Here is a 19,273-nt window from a genome sequence, read left to right as displayed (position 1 = left end):
GCTTCCACCGAGTCATAATATGCCTGATTCGCTAAGATTTTTTTTAACACTCTAAATCCAAATAACGCATTGACCGTGTCCTAAGGCAAGAGTTTCAAAAATAGCGTTTTTAAATAGGTAATCATGTTTTAGCTAAAGGTCTGCTTTTTTTCTCATCTTAAAAAAAGAGAGAGAGAAAAAAAAGAAACCAAGGAGGTCAAAAGAACATTTTCGTTTTCTTTTTAAGGACTATTTAGAGATCAGATCACTTTGGGCAAAGTGTGTGATATCCATACTTAATGTGTACAAAAAATCATGCCTTTACCACTATCTGGTTTCACTGCCGAACGTGTTAGTTTAGAGCAAGAAATTTTTTAAGCCAGTAGACACACACTTTAAGATCCTTGATTACTGATAGTATTTGGAGATTAATATCTTTTCAATTTGTATGAGGCACCAACTGTGTGGGGTCTAAAATAGTAACTTGGTATCTTAAGTCTCAACATTTTAGGGAAAATAAAATAGATTCATATAACAATAAATAACTAATATTTATTGACTAAATATCTAATATCCAAATATCTAATTTCTAAGCCCCCACGCCTTTGATTTAAGTATAATTACTCCAGTAGGCTGAATAATAGCAACTCAAAGACAGCGGATCCTAATTTCTGAAACCTGTAAACATTGCCTTCGAAGCAAAAAGGGTCTTTGCAGATGTGATGAAGTTAAGGGCCTTCATTGTCTTTATCATTGTCATTATCCTGGATTATCCAGCTGGGCCCTAAATTCAATGACAGACATCATTAGAAGAGAGAGACGCAAGGAGATTACACATTCAGAAGAGGAGAAGGGGATGTGAAGACAAGGCAGAGAGTGGAGCGATGCAGCCACGAGCAAAGGAAAGGTGGCAGCCACCAGAATCTGGAGGCACGGAGGACAGATTCTCCCCCAGAGGCTCCAGAGTGAGCTTGGCCTTGGCAACACCTTGATTTCTGTCCAGTGAACTGATGCTCAGCTGCTAACCTCTAGAACTAGGAGAGAATAGATTACTATTGTTTTTGTTTTTTAAAGATTTTATTTATTTATTTGACAGAGAGACAGAGAGTGCGCAAGCAGGGGAGCAGCAGGCAGAGGGAGAAGCAGGCTCCCTGCTCAGCAAGAAGCCTGATGCGGGACTTGATCCCAGGACCCTGAGATCATGACCTGAGCCAAAGGCAGATGCTTAACCGACTGAGCCACCCAGGCGCCCTGATTCCTGATGTTTTAAGCCACCGAGTTTGTGGTCATGCCTGGCAACCCTGGGAAACTAATAAAATGATTACCCATAATTCACAAATAGGAAAAGTGAAGCCTAGAGAGGATAGCTTGAGGTTATATGGCTAGTAAGTGGTGCTGCTCGGTATTGAAATCCCAGCAGATTAGGCTCCAAAGCCTTCATTCTTTACAGCGCCTTGCACTGCCTCATACTGGATACATCAGTCAGCATTTTTAAATGATGCCAGTGTGTCAGCACAATGAGCGGTCATCCCTCAGCCTCAAAACAACTGGTACTGTTCCTCATTTTGGACTGGGGCTGAAGGAGCAGTTACCATCTGGATCATTCCGACAGAGGCCCTAGCCTGCCTTGTACTAGCACGTAAATGCCCCTTCCCAGAAATTCAGTGGCCAGAACTTGTCACAAGACCCCGCTCAATCAGGAAGATCCTTTTGTGTGCCCAGAATGTAGAAAGCCAGAAATAGTTAATGGAAATGTGACTACCACACTTTGCCCTTCTAATCACCAAAAGTGTGATTCACTCTTCTTCCTGCAGGCAAAATATACTCAGCCTTTCCCTAAGGGAAATGACCCAAACGCTCCCCCTAAGTTGTGGTGTCAAGCTCAAAGTCCAGGATCTCTGGGTGATTCATCCCAGTCTCTACATCAGGTCTGGATGCAAATTAAATACCTACACACACCCCCAACACAGCCCCTGACACACACCCAAACTACAAAGTACTGCTGATAACACTCCCATTCAGAAAGGAAAGAGATGTCCCACATTTGGCAGTTAGGGGGCCATAGCAATTCCAGAATCCCACTGGGCATTCACTGTGAGGCCATCCACCCTGAGGCAGGCTCTGGCTCTCTGCGAGATGCTCCCCAACCATCCTTATCCATGGCCGCTAGATCTGTTCTGGGAAATTATCCCTTTTCCATCGTCTTCCGTGGCTATATCCAAAGGCCAGGCAGTTTTCCAACCTGTTTCCCACCCAAAAAACGTTGAGGACCCAAGGCTTGTTTTAGGTTTTAAGTAGTCACGGTCTTATGGGGTTTTTGGCACCAAACTCCCTTGCACATTTAGTCAGATTCTTATGTCTTTGGTTCTAGTAATTTCCATTTGCCAATAACCACATCCACAGTTCTATTCTAGATGGACTTCTCAGATCTGCTCTATCTCTTTGCTTCCTTGTTTTCAAGAACAAAGAAAAATAGCATATGTACTTCTTTCTTCCTCCTTCATGACCCAATTCCTAGCAGTCGGGGCCTAACAGGTGCCGGTGAGAGAACCATGTTCTCTGGGCCATTTTGTACAACTGAAGGGATATCCCGGGTACCGCATAATTCGTCCAAAGTTCTTAATTGTGAGTGCACTGGCCATACCTTTGATTCTTGTTGTAAGGCTGAGGTTTTGGGGGGTTTTCTTAAGGTTTTATTTTTAAGTAATCTCTACCCCCAACATGGGGCTTGAACTCACAACCCTGAGATCAAGAGTCACATACTCCACCAACTGAGCCTGGCAGGCGCCTTGCAAGTCTGGGTCTTGATCAGCCTTTGTCATTCAAATCATATTTCAATTTTTATTTTTACAGTTTGGGGTTAGAAAGCAGCTTCATCTTCCATCCCTGAAATGAAGACTCTGATCTCTCTTCCTTTTCATTCCTGTTGATAAGCCTGCCAATCCTCTTCTGGGCTCACTTCTTATAATACTTAGCAAAACATAGTCAATAGCAATCATCACATGCTACTAACATGTGTTTTCCAATCTCTTCCCCTAAGGCGGTAATTCATTAGATACATAATTTGCTTTATTTCAGTGAGAATTGTACGAATTATTTTGCCACTGTGTAACATGGGCCATCATCCTTACAGCCTCCAACATTTCCTCACTGTCTTATACCTGACCCCCTGCTGATTCCACATATTTTAGGGTCTTCTTATTGTTCTTCCTTTTTTTTTTTTCTTTCTTTTCTTTTTAACAGCAGCACCTCATTTCCATACTAATTTTTGTGTTAGTCAAAATAGGGTCGGCTTTGCTGCAGTAACAAATATATTCTCAAATTTTGTTGCTTAACTCAAAGAAAAGCTAATTTCTTTGCTCCTGTCACAGTCCAGTGTAGATTGGGCAGTTTTCCTACAAAGTTCTCTTCAAATAAATAGCTCTCCTCCAACTGAGCCTCGGCTTTCAGTTTAGTGTGACATATTTGAAGTTACATAAAGCAGGGTAAGTGGGAAGAATTTGCACGTCGAGTAGCTTATTTCTACATCTCTGCCCACTCTTCCCTGCCTCAGTGTGGGAAGGCTCCCCTACAGTAAAGCTGGGGAACAGAGAAGAGGTAGGTATCTTCCAGGTATTGGGGAAAAGTTTAGTAGTGGAGGTGGCCACTCTGATTGGGATGGAAAGAGGCGGAGGAGTGGAGAGAGGGAGAAAGTTCAGGGGACCAGAGGGAAACCAGAGAAGATCGGAAAGAGAGTGGGATGAGGTGTGATGTGCCAGGCCTTTCAGAAACCCCAGTGAAATGCGTGTCAACAACATTAGTCAACAACTAAAGGAGCAATAGACCACTTGCGAGCAGGAAAAGGACAGGAGAAAGTCCTTAGAAGGACAAAGAGTTTCTGCATTGATATTTTAGACCAATGTGGGAGGCCCACTGGCCACTTGAAGGTGGTCTTCTTGATCATTGATGTAAATGATACTTGATTTTTAGGACATGAGGTTCTGCTGATAACTGAGACCCAAGAGTTCAGGGAAATAAAACACAAAACCATGTTTTCCCAAACATTTCCATCAGAAATCTTGTCACAACTCTAAACTGAAGATCTCATATGTGTTTGTCTCCAAATCGAATGGGTTAAAATGTTCTCAAAAACATACTCACTTCTTTGATTTTAGGAAATATTTGGACAAAAACAATGGAACCTTCTTTTAAAAGTATAAATACATTTCTAATCTCCTAGATGTTGATTTTTTAACATTTCCTTATGAAATTTTTTTTTTTTTTTTACTGGTGTCTGTTCCAGCCTTCCTTCCTCACACACAGGACTCTAAGCATGTGGGTTTCCCCAGTGATCCCCCAAGGCCTGATTAGCATCTCAATTTCCTTCTTTAATAAAAAATTCAATCAGGAGCCACTTAATGTTCCTGATTGGGTTTTTAAGTACAAATGAAACAGTGGTACAAGTTGAGCCGTGAAAGAAGCACAGGGGAGACAGCCAGGACCACTTTCAAAAGATCAAGGACAGGATTTTGTTTTAATTTCTTTGCTTTCCAGGGGCTATAGACCTAAGCAGGACTCCTACCTTGGGGTGACCTGATGTGCACATTTGTATTCTTTAGTGCAAAAGACCCACCTCAGAGCCATCTGAGGGAGTGTTCTGGGAGCTGAATAAATGAGGCCAGGCCCTTAAGGGACCATTTCTTTTTTAAAGGAAGGCCGAGACAGAGAGAGAGGTCTGGAGTGCTAATTGGAAAGGTAGTGGCAGAGACGAGAGAGAGAAAGGAACCGGGCCCTAGAAAAATTGAGCCGGCTCCAACTAGTTTTATGCTATTGAATTTTTAAAAGGTACCCATGTTCCTTATTAGAAATGTTTAAAATCTGAATGACTAGATATTCTATTTCTTTATAAATGAGCTACATACTTGCTTTTCTCAGGGTGTGTATATGTGTGCATGTGTGTGTGTGAGAGAGAGAGAGACAGACAGACAGGCGGAGAGAGATGTTTTTATGTTTTATCAATGGTTATGATTTATGGTTGGCAGATTTTCTTGAGAGATACACTTAAGTAAATTATCTCGATTCTTCCCACTTGACCAACATTAAACCAGCCTTTTCTAGACCTTAGAACCTCGTCTTTGTAAGAGCCTGGAATAGAGGAAAACTAGTCTGGGGATCCAGATCTTCTTGCCATCAAGTTTTCCGGGATTTTCTTTTTCCCGCTCTTCCAAATTTTCTAAAGCCAACAAGTTCATCTCAGAGATTTCCTAGATGCACACTGTAGTGTTGTTGAAAATACCTGTTTAACTCTCACCTGCTGTATCGGTATGCTCCCCATAAGCTATTATTAGAAGCACAGGGCTCGGAGAAGCTTCTCTTTAGCTTAGCAATGATCAATGAGCAACTTCTGATCATCCATGCTAATAGATGAAAAGTGGAAAAATAGAAGCCCTTACTTTGGAAAAATCTCTACCATTTGGGCATTTGGGGTAGAACCACCATTCCATCGTGCTTGCACCAACTGGAACGTACCATAAATTCATACTTTTAGTACCTAGATTAAGACAGCCTGAAGACCAAATCAACATTCTTTAAAGTGCATCATGACACACCGTAGAAAAACCTGGTATGAACAGTCACTCTAGTGTTTGTCCTGCCCCTTGGCTGATGGCTCCAGTAAGAAGCAGAACTGTGCCCTGGGGTTATCCTCTCCAGAGTGCATGAAAACATTGGTAGGGTGAGGCAGTTAAGAGTTTGGGGGATGGCAAATGAAACCAAGCTAAGATAAAAGTATGCAACAATCTATGTAGAAACAACCAAGATTTGGCTAAATTATTATTACAAGCATATCATATTATGAAAACAAAAATTGTTATTAGGCATTATTTGCTTCGTTTTTCTGCAGTAAGAACATTTCCTACTTTGCAGGTGGCAACCCAGTGCCTCATCCTGAATACAGAATCTCTGCTGTCCGAGGTCATGTACTAGCATGCATCTAAAATACCTTGCACAGGCTCTTCTGATTAAAAGGAAATCAGTTTCACTGATTCAAGTCTGCAATACCTTGAAACAAAAAATGTTAACGTACTTCTCCGAAAGCTCTTGAAATGATTATCTGGGTTGAAGATCAACACCATACACGGAAGGCAGAAATAACTTCTGAGTCTTATGATACATCACACAAACCATATAATAAATATGTATGTTTCAGGTGGCTGAACTTGTAACCAGTGAGTTCTTTGAACAAGGAGATCGGGAGAGATCAGAACTCAAACTCACTCCTTCAGTAAGTTCGTCTTTTATTATGATGCATTTACCCTTTGGAATGACATTTTCGAAAGTAACTCCAAATCACAACTTGAAAGTGGGAAGGACTGAAAGTTGGATTTAAGGAAGCAGTTCTGAAAGTTTAAAACTTTAGTTAAATTTAATGCTAAGCATTCTTATCCCCAGGTTTCTGATGAAGAGTGGTGAGCACTTAACAAGCATTTCCTGAGTTCCCGCGGTGGGCCAGGTAGCCGCGAGGAGGGATGTGCAGAGTGGCATTTGAGTAACTCAAAGCCCAATGCTGGCATTTTGTATATGGTTGGTAGCTACTTCAATAGAAATACAGACAAAAATTAAAGGCGAGCTGTCCAGCCTTGAGCAGCTAGAATGGACAGCCGCAGTAAATAATGGATGTTCTGGATTTTATTTTCCAATTTCAGAATTTCCAAAATCCCAAACCCAAATCATTTCAAGTCTCTGTTTCTTTTCTTTGTTTACAAAATGAAGTTTCACTTGGGGAACTCGATTCTGCTGATTGAAATGCCACTTTTATTGGAATCACCCATTCAATTATTATTTGAAAATGCTTACTGTGGGCTCGGGATGATGCTGTTTTTACTCAAACAAGACAAAAGACATACACGTCCCCGTCACCACCCACAAGAAGGGGGTGGCCTCTTTACTCGTAACAAAGGGTTAGCTAAAAACGCATCACCCAACAACTCAAGGAAAGACGCCAAGTATTGGAAAGCCGGCCCAGAGCATTGGATTCAGTGCAACTCCAGGAATGTGTCCATTGTCAAGAATGTCTGTTTATGAGTATTCAAGTCAACTGAGTTTTGAACATTTGGAGATATTTATAAGATCTTCAAGTTTTAAGATGCCTTTCTGTGCTGATATTGAAGAGCAAGGGAAGGCAGCAGGACCAGCTTCTAGTTAAACAGCATCGCCTGCTTGAAGTCAGACCTCACGGCCTTACTGATTTCGACTGTTGCTCGTGTGCTGCTTACCTTGGTAAGGTCAGAAGACTACATCGGTTAGAACACTCACCCAGTAGTTTAGTTCCCAAAGCAACATCTATTTATACTGTTTTCAAATCTCCCTTTATTCTTTTCTGGTGGTGTCACCAGATTTGGCCACAAAAATAAAGATACTAGATCAGGATACATCGTTAATGTGTAAAACCTCGTACAACCCAGATTTCTCTCAGCTACATATCTATTTTCAAATTAAAGCTTTCCTCCACTTAAAAAGAACTGCTTCAGAGGCAGCCTCTGCAGGGTCTCTAATGCAGCAATACCACAGGTCATTTCATTAAATGAGAAAAAATATGAGTCAGCTGCCAGCATTGGCGAGCCGGCCGGGGCAGTGATGCAGCGCTAAGGAGCCTTTGTCTGGAGGCTCAGGTAAGGCGTTCTCTGAAGAAATAAATGAAATTAATTTTGCAGTGGGAGCGTATCTCTAAATGCTACTCTCTCCTCACAAAAGGCTACTTAACATTGCTGATGACAGTCTCCTGGCTGCTGTGGCAGGGCTATTTCTCATTAGGCCTTTTCCAGAGATGTCTGGAAATGCATGCACATAGAGGTGACACCAGCAGTGTCTGTTATTCCTTGATATTTAGGAAGAAAATTGTCTGGGAGCCCCATCAGGTGTCATGGTCCTAAAGGTCATTAGACTAACCAAAGTGTTAATGGTGGAAGCAGTGAGTCAGTTAATAAAACATGCTTGAGCACCTCCAGGTATCAAGCACGAGGCTGGGCACTGTGCATCCCGCCATGAGCGAGGCGCCATCTTCCCTGCCCTTCCCCAAAGCTTGTCAACTGATGGGAAATATAGATATTAAATAAATAATCACACAGGGCACCTGGGTGGCTCAGTCAGTTAAGCGTCTGCCTTCGGCTCAGATCATGATCCCAGTGTCCTGGGATCAAGCCCCCCATTGGGTTCCCTGCTCAATGGAGAGTCTGTTTCTCCCTCTCCTTCTGCCTTCCCCCCAACACTTGTGCTCGCTCTCTCACACATGCACTCTCTCTCAAATAAATAAAATCTTTAAAAGTGAGTAGATAAGTAACCACTCATAACCAATTATAGGATGCAAAATACTGTAAAAGGAGGGCACGGGACAGTGTGCTACCTCACGCTTCCACTCAAAAACGTTTATTGAGAAGTGACTAGTCCGCAAATAAACTCTTACAGTTATGGTCAACTGATTTTCAAAAGGATGCTAAGATAGTTCAATGGGGAGGAAAGTAGTCTTCTCAAATAGTGCAGGGACAGTAGGATAGCCACTGCGGATGAGTCAAGTTAGACCCCTCCCTCTCACCAAGCCTCAGAATAACCTCAAAGTGGATCATAGACCTAAATGTAAGAGCTAAAACTATATAAAACTCTTAGAAGAAAACAAGGTGTCGATCTTCTGGATTGGATCTGGCAATGATGTCTTAGATATGACACCAAAAGCACAAGAGACACAAAAGCACAAGAAAAATAAAATAAATTGGATTTTATTAAAATGTAACACTTTGCATCTTCAAGGACACTATCAAGAAAATGAAAAAACAGCCTACAGGATGGGAGAAATTATTTGCAAATCATATATGATACGGGCCTGGCATCTAGAATATATAGAGAATTATGAACAACTCCTAGAAAGACAACCCAATTTTTTAAAAGGGCAAAGGATCTGAATACATATTTCTTCAAAGAATATATATAGATGGCCCATAAACACAGGAAAAGACGCTCAAAATCATTAGTCATCAGGGAACTGCAAACCAAAACCACAGTGAGATACCACTTCATGGGGACTAGCTTTACTTAAAAAGACAGACACTGACCAGTGCCGAGGAGGGTGTGGAGAAATTGGAACTTCATACACTGCTGGTGGGCGTGTAAAATGGGGCAGTCGCTTTGGAAAACAGTTTGGCAATTCATGAAAACATTAAACGTGAGACTGGGCGCATGGCCCAGCAATTCTGCCTCTAGGTATATCCCCAAGAGAAATGAAAACGTACATCCACGTGGAAACTTGTACATGAAGGTTCACAGCAGCATTCCTCATCAGAGCCACGAAGTGGAAACAACCCACCTGCCCGTCAGCTGAGGAATGGATGAATAAAATGCGGTCTAACTACACCACGGAATGTCACTTGGCCATAAAGAGGAATGAAGCGCTGATGAATGCTACAGGAAGGAGCCTTGAAAACAGCCTGCTCAGAGAAATAAGCCTGTCACAAAAGACCACGGATCGTATGATTCCATCTATATGAGCGTGCAGAAAACACAAACAAAAAATGGATTCGTGTTCGCCTAAGGCTGGGGCTTTGGGGGAGAATGAGGAGTGACTGCTAACTGGTATGGTATTTCTTGTTGGGGTGATAAAATGTTCTAAAATGGACTGTAGTAATGGTTGCACAGCTAATTGTAAACTGAACTAAAAATAAATAAATAAATAAATAAAAGCTCTGGGCACCAGAAACAGCAATTAAGTAAATAAGAAAATCTCAGATAACTCTGAGAGCTCAAGAGTAGATAGCAGAATAATATGTTTAAAGGAACATTTCAGAAAAAGACTCCTGCAGTTCACAAGATCCGTTCCTTCCTTCCTCCCTCCCGGCACGCGTCAGTCTTCTCCAGATCCTAGTCCCCTTTCCTGGTATTTCGTATTTCACGTTGCAAGACAAGGACGAGCAGAGTCTATGGGAGTCCGTGACCTTCTCCCTGATTCGGGGAGATTTTCCTCGGCAGCGTCTTCTTGTGAGCTTTGGCAGCTCGTGATTCTTTCCTACCCACTCACACCCGCATTCATAAGTGTGAAGGATGCTGGCTTTTTCAACATCTCCAGACCAAGGGAATGCCTTGGATCTGCCCTCGAGAACTATGTGAACGCTAGAATGATGTGGATGCCACATGGTATCTCTGTAGAGGAAAGACCCAACCCACCTGAAGACAGTAACGCAGGGAAAGGCTGCTCCTTAGACCCTGGCCTTTCTCGTTGATAGCAGAGAGCACGACATGCTTAGTGGAGTGGAACTGGCAGCATTTGTTCATGAATCCGTGTTAGCCCCAATTCCAGCTGATTGGTTCCCTTTTCATGTCTGCCCAACAGACATATGTCACTTCTTTTTCTTGAAAAATATACCTAAATTTTCTAAACATTACAATATCATGACGTTTAAAGGCTGGGAAGGAGGAGAGAATGGGTACCTACACGTCTTCCACCCCACGACAGATAAAAACTAGGGATTTTATTAATGACAGAGCCTGATCGAAAAACACGCAGAGTTGTCAAACCAACATCCCACCCTGAAACATTAGTACAAATAGTTTGTCTCTAAAATGAAACTGCTTTAAGGATCTTTTCTAATCTATCGCAACTTCTTTCACTATAAAAATAAAAGCCTGCCTTATTTTTGTGGCAATAAAACTATCCCTGTCCCCTTGACTTGTACCCAATTCCCAGTGACCTGATGACTTGATTTAGTGGCCATTACCTGCATCTGAAGGCAGATTTTGGCCCCAAGGAGTTGCGTGCTATAAAGTTCAAATAAATTCGCTTACAAATCTCATAAAAAGAGGTGAAAATACTTTATTTCTCATCATAGATAAATGAAAAGAAAGTACATGTAAAGATTGATTGTGATTTGTGAAGTGTTCAGTTGGTAAAAATTGGATCATTGTGGCAAAGTGTCTGACAAAGCACCTGTAAAATACTCCAGCGTAATAAAGCAAGCTTCTCTTCGCCCATTCTAGGCTATTTTTGATCGGAACCGGAAAGATGAACTGCCTCGGTTGCAGTTGGAGTGGATTGATAGCATCTGCATGCCTTTGTATCAGGTAATCATGCTTTGGGAGGGCCTGCGTGTCCCGACTGAGCCAGGAAAGAAGAGCGTGCGTACTTTCAGAAGGTCTAGCTTTCGGAGACCCTTCCAGGGTATGGGCATTGCTAACAACTCTGGTTGCAGTCAGTCTTTTCTCGGATTTCTGACCGTCTCTAGGAAAAGTTGGTGCTAGGAGGCCAGAGATCTGAGTTCTCTTTCTAGGACATAATGTCCATGGGCCTTGATGCCCTCATCTCTAAACCAGGGTTAATCATGTTTTGTCTCAGTATTTCCCAAGTTGTGCCCCATGGAACACAAGTGTCCAGCCATAGCCTAATAGATATCTCTTCAAAGAGAGCTCTCGGGCCCAACAACTAGGGAACCCGAAGGCTCAGAGAGTCCTTCAGGAAAGAAACATGTTTAACCTTGATTCATTCCAAATTTCTCTAACATCTGACTGTGGGAATCTTTTTCTTTTCCTTTTTTTGTTTTTTTGTCAAAATTTTTCTTTTACTTCTATTAATATCACGTGAGACACAAGAGTTCCATGAAACCATGAAACATGGTTTTCTGTCCTGGCCCCATGGCCTGGGCCACAGGGTTTTCAAAGAACCTTATATCTTAAAACTCCGCCTCTCTCTGAGATGCGTGTGACAAATGCCAGCCACTGACTTCGGAGCAAGATGCCCTATGGTTTCTAGCTCTGCTGCCTGTGTTCGGGACCCTGCTCCTGGCAAGGAGACCAGTGTCATCGGCTTCGAATGTGCACACTCCACTTTTTGAGTACAGATTAGGGTTGGCATCCGTTCACACTAACAGTTTAGTGTACAATGGCTTTTAATTCTACTACTAAGCGTTAGCTTTCATGTGTAAAACCTGGCGAGTTCTTTACCCCCTACCCAGCTCAATCAGACGGAGCTGCTTTTCTAACCTCAGAGGGAGAAACGCACGCAGGGAAAGCAAAACCGCTTTAGTTTCTCACTCTGTGTAACTCCATTAAAAACACAGTATTGTTTTTTAAGGACCTCACAACCATTAAGTTTCAGGCTTATCTACCACTTTGTTTTCAGCACTTGTAGGAGCTGGTGAGCCCTGTCACATTACGCTAAAAAAAAAAAAAGAAAAAAAAATCTAGAATACTGTCTTGAAGATGGAAATGTAACTTTTTAGAGACTATAAACATCAAAAATAAATTCATTTCTTTGTTCTGTGTTAGCCATTAAATACATGATAGCGTAAAAATGAGGCAAAGTTTTTAAAATAATCTAATATAGATTATTTTAGTTGTAAATGGCACATAATGTTCTTTTGTTTAATAACGGAAGATGGTGCGAAAATATCAGGAGCGATGTGTACTTTATCGTAAGAGGAACCTTAACTCCCTTTTCTTCCTGTCGCTCCTCCCACCCTTGTTCCTCTGGTATCTCTGCGTACTCTCGGCCCCCAGGTACAAAGCGCACAGCTGTTGGGTCAGATATATCTTGCTTTGCTAAATTCACCTTGACTACCCATGCTGAATTATTTATAATTTATTCAGTTTCCTGTGCACAGTTATGCAATAAATGGGATGAATTCTTGCCGTGAACAAATTCCTTTTACTGTGGGTAAAGCTTAGGAGGATGAAGACTCGTAATTGCAGGGCTGATAAATTTTTGGTATTAGTTTGCAAAGCTACTTCGGAATGGACCCAAAGTCCGCACATCTTTCCTATGCGATTAGTTACAGTAAATGCTGGAAAGGATTCTCATGTGCTTTTCCATGCTAATTTCGTTGTTTTGGTACTGATTCACAATCATTTGGGCTTAAATACTTCGAAATCTTCAGGTTAAAAAGGAAGCTGCTTGAATTTAAACTAAAAATAGCGCTTTCCAGAACTTAGGGAGTAATAGTACCACATCACGTTATCTATCGTTCCTGATTTTCCACATCTGTTTTACTTTACTACCTATCTGTGAGGTTAGATATACCTGCTATTTTTATCCACAGAAAATTAACATACAGAAGTTTTAAGTGACACTCCCACCAAGTTAGTGTCCCACACATCTGTGGCCTCGGCTTTGGTGTAGTGGCCTTTCTACCACCCATTCCACCTCTGCTGGATATTCCTTCCACCATCTCTTCTTATTAAACTAATGAGAGAACCCTTGCATTGTAAAGAGGAATGTGCAGGAGCTGTTTATAAAAGTTCATGTTCATTTCTGCTGCTATGTCGTCTTAGTTAACAAAGCATGAAAATCATGCTCATTGTTGAATGACTTATCATCACTTATTTTTAAAAATAACACAGGGGCACCTGGGTGGCTCAGTCATTGGAGCATCTGACTCTTGATTTTGTCTCAGGTCATGATCTCAAGGTCATGAGATCAAGTCCCACGTTGGGCTCCGCCCTCAATGGGGAATCTGCTTGAGATTCTCTCTCTCTCCCTGTCCCTCTGCCCCTCCTCCTTACCCTCCCTACCCCGCTCACATTCTCCCTCTCTAAAATAAAGAAATCTTTAAAAAATAATAATAATAAAAATAAAAATAACAGATTTTATTTGTAAATTCTTTATGTCTTTGAACCAATATTTCAAAAAGTCCTCAAACTGAAACTTTGTTGAGCAATTTTAAGTATCCTCTCTGAGACTCCCTATTTTGTTCCATCTTCTGCAGTTGGGGGGTTGGGAATTGTCCCTTATTTAACCGGGTAACCTGACATTAACTGTCATGCTCCAGAAGTGAAACGGAATGAGTCAGTGGGCAGGAATCACCATTAGTGCAAAGATACAAAACCTTGACGAAGCAACTCACCACGCAAGGAAAGGCATTGATGTGACGTTAGTCAGTGAGGCAAATGTCTGCAGGAACTCAGGTTGTTGCCGAAAGGCTAGTTTGGGCTTTTGAACATGAACGTTGAGTAATAAAGAGTCTGAGAGGATAGAACGCAAGTGGGAAAGTATGCAGGTGGCAGGCATCCCCAAAAGGGATTGATCTGAAATGACATGGTCTGAATTATAGAGCATAGGCATCCAGGGTGGCCTTGCTAGGTCAGTCTGGGCATAGGGCAAAAGGATACAGAATAGTACATATGAGACAAGAATGTTCCTTTTCATGGCCAGGGCCCTGACCCCAAGGTGGAGCTGTTTGGGTTACAAGCAATCTCGTGTGGCACCTGAGGCAAACAGATACTTATGGAGAGAGCTGGAATGCCTGCGCCAGGGGAGCAGTGTGGAGAGATGCCTTCTAGTGAGGGGGGAGGCTAACTGAAGCACTGGGGCTGGAGGCCTGAATGGCAGAATACAGACGGAATTTGGAAGCAGGGGTGGGAATGTAGCTGAGCGGTAGATACAAATATGGTTTTGGGACAGCTTTTTCCTTTTATTTTTTTATTTAAATTCAATTTAATTAACATATACTGTATTATTAGTTTCAGAAGAATTCAGTGATTCATCAGTTGCATACAACACTCAGCGCTCATTACATCACGTGCCCTCCTTAATGCCCATCACCCAGTTACCCCATCCCCTCACCCACCTCCCCTCCAGCCACCCTTAGTTTCTTTCCTAGAGTTAAGAGTCTCTTATGGTTTCCTTCCCTCTCTGTTTTCATCTTATTTTATTTTTCCTTCCCTTCCCCTACATTCATCTGTTTTGTTTCTTAAATTCCACATATGAGTGAAATCATATGGTATTTTTCTTTCTCTGACTGACTTAATTCACTTAGCATGATACCCTCTAGTTCTATCCACATCGTTGCAAATGGCGAGATTTCATTCTTTTTGATGGCTGAATAATATTCCATTGTAGACATCTGGGGGTCTTCTCATAGTTTGGCTGTTGGGGACATTGCTTCTATAAACATTGGGGTGCAGGTGCCCCTTTGAATCAGTATGTTTGTATCCTTTGGATAAATACCTAGTAGTGCCATTGCTGGGTTGTAGGGTAGCTCTGTTTTTAACTTTTTGAGGAAACTCCATACTTTTTTCCAGAGAGACTGCACCAGTTTGCATTCCCACCAACAGTGTAGAGGGTTCCCCTTTCTCCACATCCTCACCAACATCTGTCATTTCCTGAGTGGTTCATTTTAGCCATTCTGACTGGTATCAGGTGGTGTCTCACTGTGGTTTTGATTTGTACGTCCCTAATGCCAAGCAGTGTTGAGTATTTTTTCATGTGTCTGTTGCCCATTTGTATGTCTTCTTTGGAGAAATGTCTGTTCATATCTTTTTGTTTTTTGGGTGTTGAGTTTGATAAGTTCTTTATAGACTTTGGATACTAGCCCTTTATCTGATAAGACATTTGCAAATATATTCTTCCACTCCGTAGGTCGCTTTTTGACTTCTTTGACTTTCACTGGGTAAATCAGTTTCACTTCATGGTTTTGAAAAGGTTGTGCTTGTCAAATATGGAAAGAGATCAAGCACTTTCCTCACTCACTGCAGTTTGCTGGGTTATATCCCTCTGAGCCAAGAGTGGGTGGTCACCAGCCTCAGGCCCCTGAAGGGCTACTCATTTGTATGCCGAGGTGGCAACTCCCACAAACTACATTTTGGATGCCCTTTGCATTTAAAATTGAAACTCAATCTCTGAGACAACTTCAGTTTCCAGTCAACTCGTGCCTGTGTTGAAGGAAAACCAGACTAACTCCTCCAATTCTCCTAAAATCTATTCATTAGGAAGTTACCTAAGTCATCTAGTGACTGACAGAAGTGGCTGACAGAAAATATGTAAAAAAATATAAACAAAGCTGGGCGTAGGGAAGAACATCCCCAGATAGTTGTAGAGTTGGGAGATACAACACACTTGTATACATGTAATTACATGTGAGTATAGAATTCTCCAGAACTTGCTCATCTTTTTAATCTGATAGCTCCAAACTTTTCTTTAAAGAAAATAGAAAATGGTCCTAATAGGCAGAAGTCATGATTTATCTATGACAGCATTTGAATCAGGAAGCAGATAGGAAGTCAAGAGCGGGCAGGGAAGCAGCAGAGCGTGTGCCCCAAGAGCAGACTAAGCCTGGTTAGCGCAAGCTGGCCTAGCAGGGTGTCTTGAAGGAACGCATTGACATCTGATTCCTGTGCTTTCTGCTGTCTTTGCACCCTGCTGGGGATCCATTAGCCTGCTGCTCAGTAGCTTTGGAGGGAGAAAAAATAGGAAGAAAGAAAGAAGAAAAAGAAAAAAAAAAGACACCATGAAACTTTGAAGTCATTGCACCAGCCTTAGGGGTAAACAGAAAACCTGCTGGGGCAGCGTCACCCTGGCTTCTCTGTGCGGTAGCGAGCGACGCTTGTGCCCTTTGTTTTCATTCCCGACTTACTCAAACCTCAGTGTACCTAGAATGTCAATGATGCATGGAGGCATTATAAATCTTCTGTTGTTAAGGGTTGAGGGATTTAATTTTTATTATGAACACAATCAGGTTTTCAGCCCATCCCAAACAAGTTCTCGATTTGGGGGTGGCTTTTTTCACGGATATTGCCAAAGGGCTTGGCCTGGGCAGGATCTAGCCAGAATAATTCCCTGTCTCCATTAGAGGAAGGAAAAATTCTGCAGGAGTATTGCCTCTTTATAAAAATGTCGTGGGGTTCCTGCAGCAGGCACAGCTCCTGAAGTTCTGATTACAGTAGCTTTTGACTTTTCTGCTGCCTTCAGTTGTAATTGTTGCTTTGGAAAATACAGTCACCTGATGCAATTATTAATAAGCTCTCTGAAAGAAGGGAGAAAAGAATCTTTAAAATATAATTAAAGTTGTAAAGACTGGGAATTAGAATTGATAAATTGGAAAAGAGGATGTAAAGTGCTAAGACAATTTTTCTGGACTTTTTAAAAAGTTCTTTAAAAACAACGTAATATTCCCCACATGGCTCATGCCTTGGGTCCATTTTTTTTTTAAAGAATAAGTAATGAGCTATGGAATGCCTAGTTAGAATATAACATCATCTCCTTTTAAAAACCTACAAGGAATAGAATGTGGATACAGAGAAGAATGGTTTCATCAGATACTTTTTTTAAAAAAAGGATACCACCCAAATCAGTTTTCTATAGATGTTTTCTCTACAATATTTAGTATTCTTGTGCATGAGAGGAAGAAATAGTTGGGGCTAATTTCTTACTTGTCTTTACAAGGAATGACATCACATGTAACTCAAAAAACGAGAGAGAGAGAGAGAGAAATAACTTCCTACATTCTCTGTAATTTATCCATCTGGCTCCACCTTTTCCTGGTGATGGGGGGAGGGGAGGCAGTCAGGGACTGGTACTTAAACTCGACAATTAAAATATCACAATTTTTTCTGGTTAAAACGGGTCTTTGGGAGGACTGAAACGTGAATAGTTCCCAACCGGAGCTATTTCTTCTCCCCAACTGCCATCTGGGGCCAGGGGAGCTCACCCATCCTTGTGAGCCCTCTGTGTGAGGGGTGCCAGGGACCCAAGCACACAGGCTGCCTGTTAGGTCTTACCGGGCTCCCCGAGAGGTGGCTGGTCGGGGCTTGGCGTGACGCCGTGCTGGCCTCTACGTGACCGAGGCTGTGATATGCACTCCGTGCAGGCCCTGGCCACTAGCTCTGGCTGCTAGCTTCTCACGGCAAGCCTCCACCAGCTTCCTCGTCAGATCTAGTCAACTGCTTCTCTCGCCAAGTGCTCAGCTCCTGTGGGCCACCCACGAACTCCCAGCTACTTTCTCCTCACCCTGCGGGCCACACAACTTCCTCCGTCCTTTCTAACAAGCTGTCTGAGGACAATGCCAACTTGTTCTAGGAAAATTCTGCCATTTTCCTGGATTAGGCTCTGAGAGTCAAGAGACAAGCCCTCCCTTGACCCTCCCCCAGACTTTGTCCCCCAAGGAACAGGGAGCCAAGACACTTCTCATTTTCCCTTTCTCACCACCACCTCCCCCCCTTTCTGTCTCTCTCCATTCCCTCTTTCTCTTCTCTCTCTTTCGCCCTCCTCCTCCCCCGCCCCCATCTCTGGCCCCGACCGTGGGAAAGTTTTTAAATTTCTTTTTTCTTGTCTGATGGGATCTACCCTTACATGGTCTCCCCTGTGCTGTCTGCACTAGAGCTTTGTGGTCAGACTGGATGAGCTGACCTAGCCAGATTCAGATCTTTATAGGTAGAGGAGAATTCTGGGATTTAGAAACCCCCCTCTCACCACACAAAGCTGGCATGCAGGGTGATAGACTCTCAACGCTGAATGATGACAGCTTGCTATTTCTGAAGGGAATCACCATTTGCCTGCAGGAGGCCAGCCTACTGAGTTCATGGGTGGGGAGCCACAGGCGTGACGATTCAAGCAGAACAAAAACACATGGGTTTAATACTTTCAAAATATTGTCCTTGTCTCATATATTATACCTAAATCTGAGTGCTGATAGTAAAACCTGTTTACTTCAAAATTTTCCATGTCCTATCACTCAAATACGAGTGGCAGAGCAATGTAAACATTTGAAGGTCAGTTTTAAGTAGTTTCTAGGCCCCTCCACGATGGCCTGTCTGCTGAACTTTTGCCAGTGATCTTCCTTTAAAAAAACTGGATCGTGGCACACCCTGCTTAAAAACCTCAGGTGACTACTGCCGTCCGTAAGATCCCTTCTGGATTTCCCGCTTTGGTGTTTCAGGGCCACCTTTTCTGAGGCCCCCTGCCTCTTGGCTTCATCTGTTGGCACCTTACCCACTTCCTCAGCTAGGCACCCTTTGTCCCAAAGCACAGGACGCCCAGCCCTTTTGTCCCTCTTCCCTTGCCTTTGCTGTGCTTCCCTCCCTCTCCTTTCTGCCTGGAGAACCTGAATTCCCCCTTGACATCTCTGTGGCCTTCCGTCTGTCTCTTCGTAACCACACATAACGCTCCGGATTGTGAGTGTCTGGCTGGCTGGCTCCCTTCCCCGGGAGACGAGTTCCTGGGGACCATCACTATACACAGCACAGTGCCTAGCACATTCGAACTGCTCAGTGAACATTTGTGGAACAGATGAATGAAGAAACAGAGGAATGCGTGATGGATGCAGCACCACAGAATTAATTCTAAGCAGTGGAACGTGCGAAATAGGGTTATAACGTCATGTTAAATTATCATCTATAAATATATAAAATCTTTCATCAGAGTGTGCACTGTTCTATTCCTGCCCATAATCCGAAGTATATGGCCTATGATATCTTTTTAGAAAGTGGTTTAGTTCTCATCATGGTTGAATTGGCCCTTAATTCTAATATAAAAAGGCCAGTTTATAGCCATGAATTTTTCAGGGCT

General features: G+C 42.5%; 1 protein-coding gene across 1 annotated transcript in view; it reads left to right on the top strand.

Moving 5' to 3' along the window:
* PDE11A (phosphodiesterase 11A) overlaps nucleotides 1-19,273 on the top strand; it is a 358,008-nt gene that overhangs the window by 319,189 nt on the left and 19,546 nt on the right. Inside the window, exons 18-19 of the mRNA XM_026492464.3 lie at nucleotides 6,167-6,241; nucleotides 10,978-11,061. Of these exons, the coding sequence (XP_026348249.2) occupies nucleotides 6,167-6,241; nucleotides 10,978-11,061 (159 nt within the window). The remainder of the gene's footprint in view (nucleotides 1-6,166; nucleotides 6,242-10,977; nucleotides 11,062-19,273) is intronic.

This window comes from Ursus arctos, unplaced genomic scaffold, assembly GCF_023065955.2.
Source record: "Ursus arctos isolate Adak ecotype North America unplaced genomic scaffold, UrsArc2.0 scaffold_1, whole genome shotgun sequence".
Lineage (NCBI taxonomy): Eukaryota > Metazoa > Chordata > Mammalia > Carnivora > Ursidae > Ursus > Ursus arctos.
Note: the sequence above shows the minus strand (reverse complement) of the source record. Positions and strands in the feature narration are given on the sequence as shown.